The following is an 18,557-nucleotide window of genomic DNA, read 5'->3' as shown; positions in this document are numbered from 1 at the left end:
GTACGGGCTGCAACAGTTTGGCGCCCAACGTGGGGCTCCAGTAAGCGCAACAGAGATTGAGGAGGATTACTGGCTGAGGCAGAGGGGTTGACGTTAGACAAAGCAAGAGAATGCTAGAATTTAGTTTTATTTCTTCATCTTCCCATTAAGTTAAATTAATTCTGGGCCCATTAATCAATAAAGAAATACTGCTATGTGGGACAGAAACAGCACTAAGCTGAGCACTTAGAGGCAAAAAGTGAATTTCTCTCAAAAGATAATACAGCAATAGACTGGGGAGGAGGTGGGGTAAGAGGACACATATGCTGGGACCTCAGTGCTGGGTCTCTAGACATTACATTTTAACTATGTTTCAAACTTGTTTTGATTTTATATTGTTTTGAAAGTCTGTGGTCTAATAGGCATTCTACCTAAGAATGACATCATTTCTATTTTTAATGCACTCATATACTATATAAAGAATGTTTGGGGACTGAAAATATGGGAGAGATGGCTTTCAGTGGCCTTTCTGTTGAGAAAAACAAATGCTATACTTTTTGCAACCTACTGTTCCCCAAGAAGGAAGAATAATACATAAAAGGATTAAATTGAAAATTAGTTGAATAAAAAAGCTGGGTAATGTATAAATATATAATAAGTTGAATGATAATACATACATAATAAAGGGTAAGTTGAATAATACATAAGATAATGTCACTGAAGAGAAAGAAAGACAGTGAAGAAGAGGGGTAGCTGGTGCTTCTGGAAAAACAGAGCAATAAAAGCTCACAACTGGTGAGGGAGAAGCAAAAGGAAGGCCTGACAGGGTGCAAGTTTTATTTGTGAAAAACTCAGTTATAAATGAAATGACTTCACATTGGAAAATGGTTCCAAAATTTGACCATCTTTCTGTTTTTTTCTAGATTATGTATTTTCACATACACACACACACACACACATATATATATATACACACATATATATATTGTGTATGAATGGTGTATGTATGTATGTATGTATGTATGTATGTATGTATATAAATATAAACAGGGTCTTTTTATATAGCCCTAGCTGGTCTTGAACTCTGAATCCTTCTTCCTCAACCTTTCAAAGGCTTGGATTCCATATATACACAAGTATACTTGGCACCAGATTTTGCACTTGCCTCAGTCTGCATTTGGAATGTTAACAGTGTACTTGGGGGTGGAAGGAATGTGCTTCCAGCCTTCTCTCACTCCTAGTGTGTGATGTTTTTGCCACTTATTAAATTACATTCCTACTCTCTCATTCTACTCACATAACACCACCTTGTCCACCTTGACACACAGACAAACCATAATCCCCCTTGGGAAAAAATCTGAGGTTTACAGCCAACACAATGGCTCAGCAGGCACTGGCATTCATATCAAACCTGATGATCTGAATCTCATCTCCAGAACTCACATAATAGAAGAGAGTTGGCTACTGTAAGTTTTCCTCTGACAATCATATTCAGGCCAAGGTTTGCACACATATACACAAGAAATAAATAACTGTAGGAAATTCTGAGGCCTAGATTTCATTAGCAATCTTACACTTAAATCTTATATTACTTGATGACTAATTTTTTATCTGCTCCACCATATATATACATATGTATATATATATGATAAATATTGTGCATATATATGTATATGTAATATACACATATCATATATGTGTGAATGTTATGGGAGGTCATACTACTTAGGAATGAATGTACTAAAAATATAGGATTCAAAGAAAAGGTAAAGCAGGTATCACATCGAGGTAGCTTGTTTTCAAATCTCTTTCATGTGAGAGAAGCTATGTGACAGGATATTCACTATGTGACAGGATATTCACTATGTGACAGGATATTCACTAGCATCATACTGAGCAAAATCAACCCAAGATGGTTAGCCTCAAATCCACATTCCATTAACCACAATAACAATGTATTGTGTGAGAAAAAAATATATATTTTCAATAAAAAGAAAAATATAAAGTTTATAATGGAAAATGATTTAAAAATAACAAAAAAGTGGTTAAAGAAGCCAAAAAAGAGCCATCAAAGCCAACCGCTGAGCAGCCCCTAAGTGTGAGGGGGTTCGGCTGCTCACTGCTGGTGAGGCTCACAATCCAGCTAAAGGGGCACATGTGAAAGACAGATTTCATTAAATAATAATAACCATGGCAATATTAGGTTGTACCAAAGATTCAGCTTAATGACAAAAGTCTAGGGAGGCTAAGTCTTCAAAAAAGAAAGATTCGTGTTGAAGGAACTGCTCTTTACTGTCCACACCTGTGCTTTGATTCGTAATTGGACAATTAGCTATGGCTTTAGAACTAATTATATAGTGAATTATAAAATAAAATGTCTCCAAACCAAAAAAAAAAAAGTTTGAGTAAGCCACTGATAGAAGTTCACATGGACTTAAGCCTATCTTTAAACAAGTATTTTGCAAACCAAGTTATAATTTTTACTAGCTATGCTGTGAGTTCTTGGCACGGTAGCATGCACACATCCTAAGCTCTGATGTGTCATTCATTTCACAGCATCACTTCAAAGAGATAAAGGCTTAAGCAAATAAGGAGTTAGGTCAACTCATCTCCCAACAAGGTAATTTCAGCTACAAAAGGAGCGAGCTGCAGCGAGCACAGCGTATGTATTCAGCTCGGCAGCAGCTTGCACAAATGGTGCTCCAGATGTATATCTGTTCAAGTCAGCCCAAGGCAACAATTTTGATCGATTCTAATGTGATAAAATGCTGCAGGGAAAGTGTGCAGAAATGTGTTTACGTCAGCCCTTAATTAAACTGTTGTTCACTTCCAAAGAACCCTAGGAAACACTAATGAGACATGAGTTTTGGCAATTTCTTCATCAAAGCAAAGACCCCCTTCCTCAGTCTGTAGCAGCCTGTCATCTAAGTTGCTCCCGGGATAAATGTCACATGGCACTCCAATCACTTAGCCACCTGTTAGCAGAACTTCGGTAAAGTCAACTAGTGATCTAGGGCAAGCTTGAACAGCCACCTTTAACACCTGCCTGCCGGGGACACCTGCTCTTCTCTCACACTCTGGAACAAGATGTTAGCCTCTCCAATATGTTCAAGTACACTAAGGTTACCAATCCAATTGCTGTAGCCTACCTAGAAAACAAACCCTTTTCTTTTCCCAGAAAACTCCGATTCTTCCTTATGTGTAACACTTCAGATCTGTGGCTGTTTCAAATTAATTATATAGAAGCACACAAGAGACCCTACATTTCTGGTAGCTGCTATTTTTAGCTTAACGTGACACTAAATTATAACATAGTAATAGCTGTGCCAGTTCTATGGCTTAGAAAAACATATTTCTGTGTAACTAACAAAGAAGTAATTGCATCAAAGTGTTTTTAAAAGTTTGATTATTTTACATATTTCTCAGCCTCCTTACTTACTTGTCAGACTCATAAACAAGTTTAACTTTATGCATATGAACTTTATGCATATCAGTCAACATTGGCTGTCTTCTCGTTTGCTGGTATTGAATGCTAATGTATGTTTTATTTCTGTGCTTAAAAAGCTATAATCATGGCTTATAATATCTTCTTTGTTTTTTTCATTATTAAGTTGTTGAGCATTTTAAGACATCTCTCCCCTCATCTTACCCTCCCTTTGTCTCTCTCTCTCTCTCTCTCCCCCCTCTCTCTCTCTCACACACACACAAACACACACACACAGAGGAATGTGTGTGTGTATTTATGTATGTATGTATGTATGTATGTATGTATGTATGTATGTATGTATTTCTCCCCATAAGAAAATCAAGGTACAATACAAAAACAGCTTGAAAACATCTATGAACTCTGACCCTGCGGTATGATGCAAGGCAAAAAAACAAAGCTCCTATGTGGGAACATTTAGCTCAAAGGCCATTTGCTGACAGGAATTTGACAAGATTATATTATGGTAACATCTTACTAAGTTGTTAAGTCTCTCAGAGTTCTCCACTTTTCCTTATATCTTGGACTTTTATAGGTTTTAGACTTTTATATATTTAGAAAAAATTTTTATAGGCTTAAACAACTGTGGTGAACACTGAAAATCTCTTCAGAGACCAAACTCATTTTTGGATGGAGGCATAGGTGGTCAGCACATCCATGACTTCATTGAAGTTGCCAAGTAACACACAACACTAAAAGTGAAAGATGAGCTCTCAGCTACAGTGGGGCACTTCTGCTTTCCATTAAAATGCTGAGTGGAAGCTGAAAGACAATATAAAAAAGATGAACTATGTGCATAAAATAATAATGTTATTTAGAATAGATGAGATAATAAATGAGAGGCCCCCAAATCAAGTGTGTGGGATGGTTTCTGGAGCTGGGAGCTGGGATTTTTACTTCAGGCCACAAATCCACAGTCAACTTTGAGACAAGGAAATGGCTTGGGCTCTGTGCCCAGAGGAAAGGTGAAGGCAGAGAACATGGTTTGCCAGCTAAATGCTGAGACAGACCACAGTTTCTCCTCCTGTGATTTTGCCTTGGGGAAGATAAAGTTGAGGAGAGAAATGTCTACCTGTTATTTACAGTGCCATAAACGTTATGTAAAACCTCACAGTCAGCAAAGCTAGGTTGAAACAGCCTGATGATTATTTCAGACTTGTTCCAGAGCTCAGATGTATTTATTTCAGTTACTTTCCCTGTGATGACTGACAGATATTTTCTTTCACAAGGTTCACCTATTGATCAAATAGTGCTGGCAGGAAACTTGCCCTGGAGGATAAAGTAAGGGAAGGGGAAGAGGGGAAGAGAGGAAGATAGGAAGAGAGGAAGAGAGGGAGCGAGGAGAAAGGGAGAGGGGGGGAGAGAAAGAGGGATGTGTGAACACAGTAGGCTATGTCTTTACTTAAACGCTCAGTACAATTCCAGTGTGCTTTTCCACTTTCTCGATTTCTTTCACAGTAAAATGGAGCTATGCAAGCTCATAGGAAGAAAAGATGTGTTGTAATCCCCGATAATTTAAATAATTATTTTAAAAGGTGCAGGGCACAGTGAAACACCAGAGAAACTGTTTCAGAAATACATTTCACCGGACAGACAGTCAAAATTGTTCACAAAGCGATTTTCAGTATTTCTCCTGTGATGGGAAAGATAAACTAGTTATCCACTAGAGGTGTAGGTGGGAACTGATTGAGATTTTTCTGTCAATCTGTCAAAAAGGCTTAGAAATGGTCATAAAACTAAACCAGGTATTGTTCAGTAATATGTATCTATTTTACAGTAAGATGTATCTATTCCTTTAAGATGTTTTTATTGAGCTTCTACTTGGTGACTTGCTATGATGCTACAGTTTGTTAAGGCTCAGGGACAGTGGAAGAAAACAGAAAGGAGTGGGCTTAAGGGAGCTACAGGGATGTAAGGCTCAGTAAGCTGACAGTGAGAACTCAAAAATCACCTGCAAATTCAGCAGCAACAGAAACTCAAACATTTGATACCAACTGGATATAAGGAGGCAGATTTGGGAGTTCAAGGTTATCCTCAGTTACACAGTGAGTCCCAGGACAGTCCAGGGTCCTAGAGACCATATCTCAAAATGAAAAAAATGAAGGTAACAAACCAACATTACACACACACACACACACACAGACACACACACACACAGAGAGAGAGAGAGAGAGAGAGAGAGAGAGAGAGAGAGAGAGCAGCAGACATTGAAGGACACCGTATGCTACCAATATATTACAAGTGAAAACATGAAACAAAACTTAATAGAATAAAACTGTGTTTCATATGGGCCTGTCAGAGCAAAATCAAGTTAAAACATACAGAAAATGCAGTTTAAAACTACATAGAAACTATACTTGTACTGTGCAGAAGAATATTAATAAGAGTCAATCCAGATTTTACTCCTGTGTGATACAATTAAAGGCAACTATTTTTATTATTTGTATTTTATAGTTTGCCTTCCTAAATTTCTTTTAGAGGGCTATTACTTTCACCAGAAGTACTAGAAATATACTCATACAAATATATCAGAAAACAAACTTTTAAAAAATATTTTACAAAAAAAAATTAGAAATATGTTTGCAGCTCCACAGAGTATCATAAATAACACTGAGTTGACAACAATGGATCTTGTTGTTTGTCCAATATCACAGCCTGGGAAGGAAAGGACTGATTCTGCAAAGTTCTAAGGTAGAGCGCTAAATGGAACACTGAAAATAAGTTAAAGACAAAACGTTGTCTCTAAAACACAGTGAAGTGAATATGTAAAAGTAACTCTAAGGGTTCTTGTAGCTGTACGTGTTCACAGTGGAGAATGTAGATAAGCACCGTCTACACACTCCAAGTTAACAAAAGGCTCTGGGCGAGGGATTGAATCCCACTGCAGTTGCCTGATGAGGATGCAGGTGACTCGGAGATGTGCCAAGCTCAGGATCTAGTCTGCTAGGCAGCCCGGCATCTCCGCGTCTCACACTCCAAAGTGAACTGGGAAAACAGCAGGCTGCATCATGAGGGTAAGATGTCAACTGAATTTCTCAACTTTTTAAAAATGAAATCAGTTTTTCTTAAGGGGAAAAGCATGGTAACCTCTGTGCTAAATAAGGGAATTCCTGCTTTAAGTGTTGAGCTATTCAATCCTAATCACACTTGAGCGCAGGACTTACTGTAGTCTTCAGCAACTTGAAACTGTTTGTGGTGGTTGAAGACTCTTGTATATTTTAACCCAAGCACAGTGGAGAAGCATGTCACTACAAGCCTGTACTTTACCATGTCTCCACTTAGAAAAAAGGTATCTAGGCTACACCTATATTAAATGCAAAGCTACAACTGAAATTGCTTTCAAGCTCAAAAGTACCTTCCTGAGACAGCTTTTTTAAAAAAAAAAAAAAAAAAAAAAAAAAGTTCCTGAATAATAGAAAACAGTGTCACGAGAATGAATACCAGAAAAATGAAATTGCTTTTTAAAAAAAACTTCAAACTGCTTTTGTCTACTGCCAATTTAACAGACAATTATAAAGGATCTTGAGTGATGTCGGTAAACATAACTGGGAAGCAAGGGGGAAAAAACACCAAACAAGTATGCTGGATGCTAAGCACCTTCTCTTCCCTGGTTAAGCATCAGCATACGTAAATAAACAGCTGAGATTCAGCAGTCTCTGGGGGACATTCTAGCCATGGGGTCTTGTTAGTGTTAAGCATCTGAGAGCCATGGACTATAAAATAAAATCAATACTGTAACCTTAACTGTAAAAGTCAGAAAGATACTGGAAGTGTTCTAATTTAACAAGATTACAGATGACTTTTTGGATGTGGACATTTGGGAAATAGCCACCCATTTACAAACACTTATATTGCAAGACCCTCAGGATCCTGTAGCTATGGACACTGTTGTCTTCCACACTGCGAGTTAGTTAGGGCAATTTAACTGATGTGCTAATTTAGGAGAATTACAGGAAAGCCTCCAAGTCCTAGAAATGACCTGGACCTTCATTTTCAAATAAAATCTGAGAAAGCAAACTAATTGCTTGGGAACAATTATGATTTGATATGGCTTGGCAAATAGGAAAAAAAATCACAAAAATTCTAAAGTCATCTGTTCGGTGCTCAATGTAAACATGATTGCCATACATAAATTCTGATTCTTAGAGTGGAAAAGTAGTCAAGGCTAACAAAGGCTGTGGTGTTTAAATATATATTCCCCCCCATAAATGTAAATGGAGAAAATAAAGTTATCCTGTCAATGAAATTACTGGGAAGGCATATTTATTATCCTAATGGTTTTAGAAATCACGTGAAATTGATCAGTAACAAAACCTCTATTTAGTAATGGACCAATTACATTTTCGAGATAATGTCAATGAAACAGAATATTGTCACAGGATAATGGTCTCCTATTGCTAGGACTCCAGTCACTTAGAGAAAATAAATGTTGCCGTCTGGCTGAGTCACTTGTTTTCAAAGTAGGAGACACTGATCCCATAACAAGGTTCTGTATAATAACTCAGTCTCTATCAATCATTGGCTGTAGCAAAATGGAACAGGACAGGACATGCATTTGTGAGATCTGGGCATTCCTGAAGTATAAGGCAAAACATTCAGTGCCTCCAAGCACATAAACAATACAATTATTATGTTATTTAGTGAGAACATTTAAAGTAAACATTTAAAAGCTAACTTAAGAAATGGAAGACCTTTGAGTCTTTAACATACCTACATTAATGAAAGCTAAAAAACTCAAAGACAAGTGTCCTTTCTGTGAGATGCTTGAGGTCAGACGTTTAGAATTTCAGAGTTTGGGATATTGACATGCATCTTAGAATGCGATGCAAGTCTAAGCATAACTCATTTATGCACATACACCTTATACACAGACCCTGAAGGCAGCTTTATATAACATTTTTCATGTGTATGTTTGTGTTTAGACTAGAACTCAAAACATGAAGTCAGGTGTGGAAGTTTCCACTATGATATCATGAAGTATTTCTAGAAGCATTTCAGATTTTCAAATACCAGACTACTAACACTGTCAGACTCTCCGACTACAACTGATTTAAAATCTGAAACACTGGACACAAAGAAGCATTCTTACCAAAGTTTCTTTTTCTGTAAGTATGAAAAACCCCAACCATTACTGCTATGGTTAATAATAAATGTTCAAGCCATAGGGTGGGATTTTTAATAAAATTTTTGCATCTTTATTATTTACTTATTTATTTAGAGAATGTACATGAGCCTGCAGAGGTGGAGCACAACTTGCAGGCATTGGTTCTCTTTCTACTATATGGACCCTCTGGACAAAATCAGGCCTTCCAGCTGGGTGGCAAGTGCCTTTACTTGATCTCTTGGACCAGAGATAGGATTTTTCAAAAGGGATTTAAAGCTATTTTAAACTCAGCATCTCACAGGTATTAAGTACTCAATAACTGATAGCCCTAAATAAAAAGAGAAGCTTGACTTTCTTAGGTATGTATACTTTAAATTTACATGACTTCTTTAATTACTGAGAGAAGGAAGGGTGTATCTGGTAAAGGATAAACCGATACTTGAAAATAAACATTTAGCAGCAAAGTTAAGATTTTTACTCAAAAAGAGAACCTTTAATATATTATGGCATCTTAGCCTCAGAGTGTATCTTAGGTTAAACTAATAATGGTATCGTGTGTTTTAAAAACCTGTAAGAAACTCTTAGAAATATGTATAAGCAAATAGCATGATTTACTCCAACATATGTTTTAATTGCTAGAAACTGTAAAATGCAATGCTGGCAGAGCATTGTCAGTTTACATAGGCTAAGGACCCTTAAGGCTTATAGAGAGTCACCCCCTGTACCCCAGGGCCTCCTCACAGTCGCTTCCCTTGTAACACTTTGAGTCAAAAGTATTTAATGCCAGCATGCAGAAGTTGCTTTTTAGACACATATACTTCCATAACATAATGGTGTTTTGAGAATTCCTTCAGAACCTGAGAAATGCACAAATTCATTTCCGTTCTCTTTTCATTCTATGATGCCCAACAGGATCCTCCATGAAGCTCTCCAGGAAAACCATTTGCCTGAGGAGACTTGTGAGGGAAAGGCTGGGTCTCTTCTCCCTGAATAAAGCCTGTGAGCTGGAGGGAAACTAGCCCTGTACATTTCTCTTGAATGCACAAGGGTTCCAGCGCCTTGTGATCCGTCTAGAAAATCAAGTTCTCACCGTGTGGGCTATTGCTAGTCTAGTTACTCTGACTTTCCAAACTTCTCCAAAACATGCTCGAACTGTAAATCAACATGTAAATGGAGTTAAAGCAAAACCTTTGATTATGCTGCAGAACTCTGCAAGGCAACCCAGGACTCAGCATCTTTGGGGCTCCTACTTGCCAATCGTCATCTGTTTCATCAAGTTATCAAACAGCTGTTATTATTTGGAACTAATTATGTATTAAGAGGTTTTTTTTTTTTTCCCCTGCAAAACTGATGCTTTTAAATCATTAAGTTTCCAAAGCACGAAACCAGAGCTCAACTTTTCCATATTAAGCAGTATGGGCCCTTGGAACATGCACACAGACTTGCCCCACCCAACATGCCGGTCTCCATTCAAGCACATGAAAGGCGGACAGATATCTGTTAATTAGCAGGCAACAAGAGGAATTCTAACGAGAGCCTTCAGGAACAATTTACTGTTCTCCTTTCTGTTTTGAAGATGGTCATGTGATTTTCTTTTCTTTTCTTTTCTTTTTTTCACCCTCAGCAGTGTAGCTGATGGGAATAATCCACACATGGTGGGGGTCTCTGAGATTGGCTTTCTGATACCAAAGTGGCACGGAGTGGGGTGGGGGGGAAGCACTCAGCTACAAATCCTGACTTCTGATACTTTCGCAGGAAGCTGATGGAAGATTTAAAACTGGGCTTCGACATTAAATTCCTACCAGCTCCTATACACATATACACATTTACCTCTGATTTTTTTTTTTCACATAAAAAAAATTGATATTTGAAGATCTGCTATTTGACTGCGGTGATGCCAACTCCAAGAACATCCAGAATTGGTGGTCAGTGGGTCCCCAAAGGCAGCTTTAAAGTTTTGCCTGCCAGGTCACTCCCTGCCTTCTCCAGGACTGCTGTTAACGTTAATGACTCTCAGAGAACAGCTACCCAGCCAAGCATGAAAGCCGTGGGCTCACTCAGCTCCCAAGCTCACAGAAACCTTGAGATTCCAGCCTTCATCAAACAGAAGTTTGAGCTTTGGCACTTGCCCAAAGTTTGGACTTAACGCTCCCTCTAACTCCTCCCATTGTGGGGGAGGGAGGCTTCTGAATTCACACATATAATAAGCATGCTAATCCAGTCAGCAGCCTCTCCTGGCGAGTAACAAGACACAACAGTATATTTAATATTCTACATATTCATTCACCAAAGAAAAAAGTTTAAATTGAGTTATACCAGAACTTTCCAAACCTAGCAGACCACTCGTATCTAGCATGTCTACGAACACCTCTTGAAGTCACATTAAGTGGTACTGGTCTTGAATCTGTTTCTCTCACGTGGGGCCTCACTCCAGGTACCCTTACTTATTTCTTCATTAACTCAAGAGACAATGTTCATCTCTAGCTCCCACTTTTCCTGCGGGCCCTTCGCTTGAATTCATTTGTTGCAAGCTACCACTATCTCTGAGAAAACTTTAGACAGTACAGATCGAAGGTTAGGACACAGGAGACTAGTTCACTGAGGACAATATTTGCAAAGTTAATGGCATGAACTTAAAAATATACAAAGCTTCACAAAGACTTGCTGGAGAGACTTCTTTATATAACACGATGTGTGTGTGTGTGTGTGTGTGTGTGTGTGTGTGTCTATGTGTGTTGCTGGGGAATGGAACCCAAGCCTTTGTGCACACTCAGCCAGCACTCTATCTACCACAGTGTTACATTGCCTGCTATTGAATATTTTTAACCTAGTAATTGTATTTTCTAGAATTTGCTGTAATCAGAACATGATGTCTATGTGGTCTTAAGAGTTCACTTTAAAATTTTAACTAATTCTAATTACATATCAGTATATAACTTGTGCCAATTTTCCTGAGATGCTACCTTATTGATTTTATGTAAAGATTTACAGCTCATGGTGCTTCATAAGAAAGTTAATTCCAAAGCATCAAGATAATTCCTTGTCACCTGCTTTACTTATTTATTTTTGAAAAGGCCCCTTTTCATAATAAATAATTATTTTTCCGTTTGGCAGGTCCAGAGCTAGCAACTTAATCATCACATTTGTATGCCCAATGCCTATAAAATCCTTGTCATATGATAGCAATTTGATAAATGTTAAATGAGCCAAATTATCTCAATTCTAAATACATAGAAATTAATAAAATTTAACTGCATGAAAAGTCCATTTAAGTTTACATTTTATCTAAAATTACAAATTGCCTTATTATTTATCAGATTGAAAAGGCATTACATTTTCCATTCAGAAATTTCCAACCAACTCTGCATTACAAGTGTATTATTGTGTCATTTTACACTCAGACTTAGATAAAGGCATGACTAGTTGAATAGGAGAAGCAAACAATCCTGATGGGTTGTGATTTGAAGGGATCAAGTGACCAACCATGAATCCTAACACCTGGGAGACAGAGACAGTGTCAAAAAAAAAAAAAAAATTCAAATGTCCAAGTAAATAATCAGTCTGTTAAATTACTGGGCACTAGTATACAACCAGATTTAGTGTCATGAAAGTAAGCAGAAGTAACGGAAAAACCATGAGGTGTATCATCCTTCATCTTCTGTTAAAAGGATTGGTCTAGTCCTTTCCAGAAGTCAGCTAGTAGTCAAATTCCTCAGTAGACTCAGGGAGGTATAACTAAAGTAGACAAGTTATCAAGAGATCTTTTTGTGGATAAATGTTGGAATCAAAGACATGTCCAACCTCCATGTTTTATGAGTGTCATCATTATGATCTGAAGGATAAAAGAGTATGCAAAAGAAATACATAAGCCTGCGCCCATAGCTCAGGGGTAGACTGTTTGGAAACTAGGCACCAGGCCTTGGGCAGTATCTTTAGCTTGTCCCCGCTGGCCCCCAAACAAAGAAAACTGAAATCGGGAATTTCAGACCTAAGTATTCATAGTAGAGACTAAGCAAAGAGAATATTAAAATTTGCAGAATAAAATGCCCATGATTGTTCTTGTCCATATAGACCTCAGGAAAGAAATACAGTGGTTACTCTGTTCCTCATGCCCATTATTACATTCATTGACAATTTCATTTTGGGGACAGGAAGAGGGGAATTCAAGACAGGGTTTAACTGTGTAGCCCTTGGTTGTCCTGGAACTCACTCTGTAAATCAGGGTGTCCTAGAATTTACAGAGATCTTCCTGCCTCTGCTTCCCAAGTGCTAAGAATAAAAGTATGTGCTAACACCACCCAGCATTGATACTGACAAATTCAATTTCTATTACTAGCAATGAGAAGAAACTTAAGCAAATTATATAGTCCTCTATCAAATATTTAACATTATTGAATACTATTTAGTTTTAAAATAGTCTTGTCTACCTTGAAAAGTTATATACTGATTTCAATATACAAGTATATTTAATATGCAAAAATTTTAAAGTATAATAAATTATTAAAAACCACACAGGTATATATCACCACATGAAAGCTAGATTTGATATGAAAGTTTCGTATAAATTCTTTTTAAAAAACAGAAATAACAACTTGGTCACATGGCATCATTTATTTCTACCTCAGAATAAAAAACGCAATAACATGTTGCCAATAATTTCATCGTTTTTATTCTTCTATTTCAAAATTCAGCTTTGATAGAGCTGGCCAGAAGATATTTTAATCGACAGTTAATAGTCATCTATTAAGGCAGATATCCAGGGAATAGTAATGAATTTTTAGCATTTCTGCCAATTAAAAACAGAAGCCTGTGATGATGAACCAGTGAGCCTTACTGTGCTCCACACAGGGCTTTGTGTGGAAAACAACTGTAAGGTGCTAGCAGTAAACAGCACTGGGAGTGGTACTCTCATGAGTGTCCTAGACCACATCTTCCCAACTGGCAAGGATGCTGAAGAATGCTATGAAGACAGACAAGAACAATCGCAGGCAATTTAGTTTGCAAATTTTAAAAATGGATTTGTTTCTAAGAACAAGATCACCACCTTGGGCTTCAGCAAGTTTGTGAAGATGAAGCTGGACCTCCCTCGGCTTTTCACTGCAGTTGGAGTCTTCTTCCCATAATGGTGTATTGTGCACATTACAAAGTCTCAGGATCTTCAAATTTCAAGTGACAGGTGTTTTAAGCAACACAGGAGGATGGAACCTTCCTCCTTCCTCTTACTATAATTTGTTTTTACAGCCTTCTCTGATAGTGTTAGTCATCTTAACAATAGAAAAGCATCAAGACAATGCAATGATTTTACAAAGAGAGAATGACAGTCTCCCTGCTACTTTTCAAAACTGTTTTATAATATGATGGGGGATTGGCTTTCCTGAATAGCTAGAGGGGAAATCAGTTCTTACAAAGTGGAAACCAGTTCTTACGGAGTGACACTCTACAATAAAGAACACCTACATTTGAGCAACACTCCCATCCGTAAGCATTCAGGGTTGTTATTACTACCATTAGGATCTGTCCCAGAATAATTTTCTGACAGAGGAAATACATCTTTGTTTACAGTAAAGTGACAATGTTAGTAAAACAAGGAACAAAGCATGAAGATGTGTGGAATTTATTTTTATTTTCACTTCTATAGTTCTGTTATTTCTTGCCTTCACTTCTGAAACTAGATGCGTATCCAGTGACTCATTTATCTGACCAATATATACTGGCCCTACCGCGTATCACTGTTGTCTTTGGTGCTAATGACAGCCACAAGCAAAACAGTTACCTTAATAATATCGATATATCTGAGCAATTCCTCCAATAAATGAATACAAAATCACGTATTATGAACACAATGTAGGAAGAACACCTGCTGCCAAGGCACAAAAGTGGGAAGGACTAATTTAGGATGAAATTCATCAGTGTGTCAGGGGCCATTAAGGATATCAAGGGATTTACCAGATGAAGAGGTAGGAAAGACCACTTCAGAAGGTATGGCTTCTTGGGCACTGCATTCCCAAACCCAAACAGTCATAGGCCCAGATGACAGTGGGAATGAAATCAACACTGTGAACCTGTGATGCAATGAGGGACTGGTGATTTTCTTCTGTGAACCCTGGGGGTTAACTGATGGAGAGGAAGCAGAAGGGTCAAATAATGCCCCATGATCCAGTGTGCCTACTGCCTGAAGAATGGATTGGGGGAGGGTTTCAAAGCCCAAACTGGCCAGCTGATTTTCCAAGCCTTCTGTTCAAGCATCCTGACACACCTCTCACTTTATCCCCATCAGCAGAACCAATCTCATGGCACCGACAGCCATTCTGCCATTGCTTCTCCACCTTGGTGCCTCACCCTGCTTTAGTCTGTTTCATGTAACTGTTCACTGTCCCTTCCATCTTTACTAGTTAAAGTCTTTAAATGTGGGGCTGGAGAGACAGGTCAGCAGTTAGGGGCTTTCACTCACAAAGCATCTCAACACTATCTGTAACTCTAGTTCCAGGGGATCTGATGGCCTCTTTGGTCCCCACAGGTGTCAGGTATCCAGACTGAGCACACACATATATGCAGGGTAAGCACTACTGCATGTAACATAAAGATAAGTAAATGTTTTAGAAATATCAACATATGAAAGGTAATTTAACTGTTAGTCTAGATCTCCATGAAGGCCTTAGCCTTGTAAAAGTCATGTTTCATTCAATATGAAATTCTGAGCAGCAAGAAGGAAATCCTGGTAAGTAAGTGGTATTGGCTGTAAATGCTATGCTCCAGGGTCAGCTGTCTGTTAACATTAATCTGCATATAGCTTCCTAAACTCACAGAACGGAAAAAAAAAAAAAAAATCCAATAACAACTCCATTCTGAGCTGAAATCATTAGGGCAAAACACATTCCTTTTACATTTTTAAACATTTGATTTAAAATTTTTGATTAAAAATTCAAATACATTTTATGATGCTACTATAAAAACTTATTTGCACACATGTAAAACCAAAAAAAGTTGTAATTAGCTGATCTGTCTATTTTCACACCTTTAATGCCTCCTTATCGTATAGAAAGGCATGAATGTGTTACTAAATAACACACGAGATCCAATGCAGTTCAAGAATAAAGACCAAGTCAGAGCCCAGAAACCTAAATCATCCTTATATAAAATCATGCTCTTCCTCAACTACCCTAGAACTGAGTCATAGTTCTACCTAAGAAGCAACTAGATTAACTTACTCATTCTCTTAAGTTATATTTTCATCTGTTATCGTGTGCCACCTACTTCCAGAAGAAACTACAGCTTCCTTTAAGTGAGAATTCTTCTACCTGTTAACTGCCTAAAGTTTGCTCCTTCAAACAGACTCACAGAGAAAATGATGGGAGCTCGCTGAGTCTGAACTTGTCACTCTGTCAAGATTCTACTGTCCGTTGTTGATGGACCCAAGTCAGTTGCATACATAATTATAGGCCCTGAGAGACCATTTTGTATGAACATAAAGGTATAATAAAACAGGATTTTTGTAACTTTGATAACATGTGACCACTCTCATAAAATTATCTTTAAAATAATTACTGAAATTATTTCAAGTTTAGTCCATACTGATTCTGCAGGAATGGTGACTAAGTGTAACATGAAATAAGTAATATTATATACTCCAGTGCCTCTTGGAGGTGTCTTTGTACCCACCTTGATCTCGTTCATGCCATGTTCGACTTCCAGCAGCTGGTGAATTTGGAGAAGGGTAAAAGTCTCCTGTAGGACTTGGCTCCATATTTTCATCTATGGATATAGTTTTGGGTCTTTTGCTGTTAAAATATAATAATGATGACATTAATGACATTTCTGGGAAGATTGTAGCATTTACTTTTAAAACGAAAAATAACTTCCATAAATCCAAGTTAAAGAATTAATTTGAAAGAATGGTGGGTATTCCAGACATCCATAGGGATAGTGAACATTTGCAATAGTATATATTCTGTATCTTTTATGTGGACCACCTATCCCTATGCCTACCTAACAAAAACTGTTTGCTATAGTTATCTTTTCAAATTGTTTTTCAGAGAAACGTAATCACTAAAAGTGAACTCTCTGTGACTTTTCTGCTGATGTGCAAATTTTACTAAGATGCACTGATTTATCTTATATTTTTGATACTGATCACTTCACAGCACAGCCACAGACAGTGCAAGACTTTGTTGTTAGTTTGGAGATAAGGCACTGGAGCTGGGCAGTGAAAAGCTTCCGGAATCCCACGTTTGACCTGCCATTTATTAGCTCCAGTAGCAGGTTCCTCAACCTGGCTAAGCTCAGTTAATCACCTGTAAGGTGGAAATACTAAAATCTAGTTTAAGAGTTTGGTCGAGAAGATGAAGTGAGCTTATACCTATAAAACTCTCAGCTAAATGGCTTGCAGTTTGAAGATACTTATTAAATATTAATTATTAGTGCTGACCTTGTAATTAATAACATGGCGACTGTTTCTAGAACTTTACTAGTTATAAATAAGTATACCATGATCTTCCTTAAAGAGATTGGACTACTGGTCCTTTATTCTTAACATCAACGATGAAAAATGATTACTGACAAATTAAGTGGTGTACTAAGAAAATACTATAAATGAAATAGCATGACTTATTACAAAGGAAAGTGGGTATCTACTGCAAAGATTAAAAGCTATAGCGATATTTTAGACACTACTTCGGTATGCTCCAACCAACACCCCAATAAACAGCTAATGATTGACTCTTAAATGAATACTTCCTCTTTATTAAAAGAATTTTTACTGGTACCTGTGCTCATATGCAACAACCACAAATATCTCCTGGATTGACTTTATGCACTGTTAATAAGTGTAATGTCACCAAAGTTTGGAACTGTAGATTATCTCAAAAAAAAAAAAAAAAAAAAAACCATTCGTACTAAGCCCCCACTTTTAACAAACAGGGGGACAAATACGGAGAAATTCAGTGAATTTACCCTGGAAAAGTGAACAGAAGTAGTCATGCCAGTAGGAAGGAAGATCTCCCAGTCAGGCACTCCATGCCTAAGCCCGTGGAGCCTGTTCGGATCTCAGTTCCTTTGTGGATACACTGGTTAATTGTTGACTAAGAATCCCTGGAGTACTGACATGATTGACCATGACAATTTCTCCCCATGACAAAGCGTACCAGAAATGATATTACTTCTTTAGTCTCTATCAAAGTATCCAAATTTAGCAACTGTGCATGTTTTTAAAAATTCTCCTTTTAATGTAGTTCTCTTCCACCATGAGTCAGCAGAAGTATACAAAGAAAGGAGGAAGAATTATTTCCAAAAGGAGCAACAAAGAAATGTGTTTAGTCTCTGCTTATTTAGGCTCGCTTATCTGGAAGGACACAGGATCTGACACTGAGCGGCCACGGAGAAAGACCTGCGCTGACAACATATGGATCCGTGGTAGGAAATTAAAACATCCTGATTCACATTTTAAATTTAAAAAGATGGAAGCACGTTTAGGACTTCAACATCTCAGAGATAATCTTAGTGATAATAAACCCAGTTACTTTGATATACAATCACATTACATGAAAATACAGTTGGGTTATAAATGCTATAAAATCGATTTTACTTTATAAACACATAAATATGAATATTTCCACAGAGGCAAGTAGCTTTCATTACTGAAAAAGTCTAGAAAAAAAACACTTTTCCAGATTGTCTTTTATTTTTAAAAATTAGCATAATGCATGCTTTTTGGGGGGAATTTGTGTACATCCTTATGCTAGTCTGTGGATATTCTGAATGCTCCAGAAATGGAGTAGGACTTGATACGCGGAAGACAAAACTCAAAAAGGAAAAATAAACATACCTCTCAATATATACTCTATTTATCCTGAATCAAAGTTAGAAGAGCACTAGGGGAAATGAACAGGTGAGCAGAGAACTAGAAGCCAGAGAGCCTCATTCTTTATCGTCCCAGCACAGGCTGGCTAACTCGGTTTCAGAATGGCTGATGCTTTCATTGGTACCAGGAGAGTT

General features: G+C 37.5%; 1 protein-coding gene across 7 annotated transcripts in view; it reads right to left on the bottom strand.

Annotated features, from left to right (window-relative positions):
- The window catches only part of Nfib (nuclear factor I B), a 215,235-nt gene that overhangs the window by 43,976 nt on the left and 152,702 nt on the right, over window positions 1-18,557 (bottom strand). For all 7 annotated transcript variants that reach the window (XM_034501630.2, XM_034501631.2, XM_034501632.2 and 4 more), the window contains one exon: window positions 16,227-16,345. In XM_034501630.2, coding sequence (XP_034357521.1) covers window positions 16,227-16,345 — 119 coding nt within the window. The remainder of the gene's footprint in view (window positions 1-16,226; window positions 16,346-18,557) is intronic.

Source organism: Arvicanthis niloticus, chromosome 5, assembly GCF_011762505.2.
Source record: "Arvicanthis niloticus isolate mArvNil1 chromosome 5, mArvNil1.pat.X, whole genome shotgun sequence".
In the NCBI taxonomy this organism is placed as follows: Eukaryota; Metazoa; Chordata; class Mammalia; order Rodentia; family Muridae; genus Arvicanthis; species Arvicanthis niloticus.
Note: the sequence above shows the minus strand (reverse complement) of the source record. Positions and strands in the feature narration are given on the sequence as shown.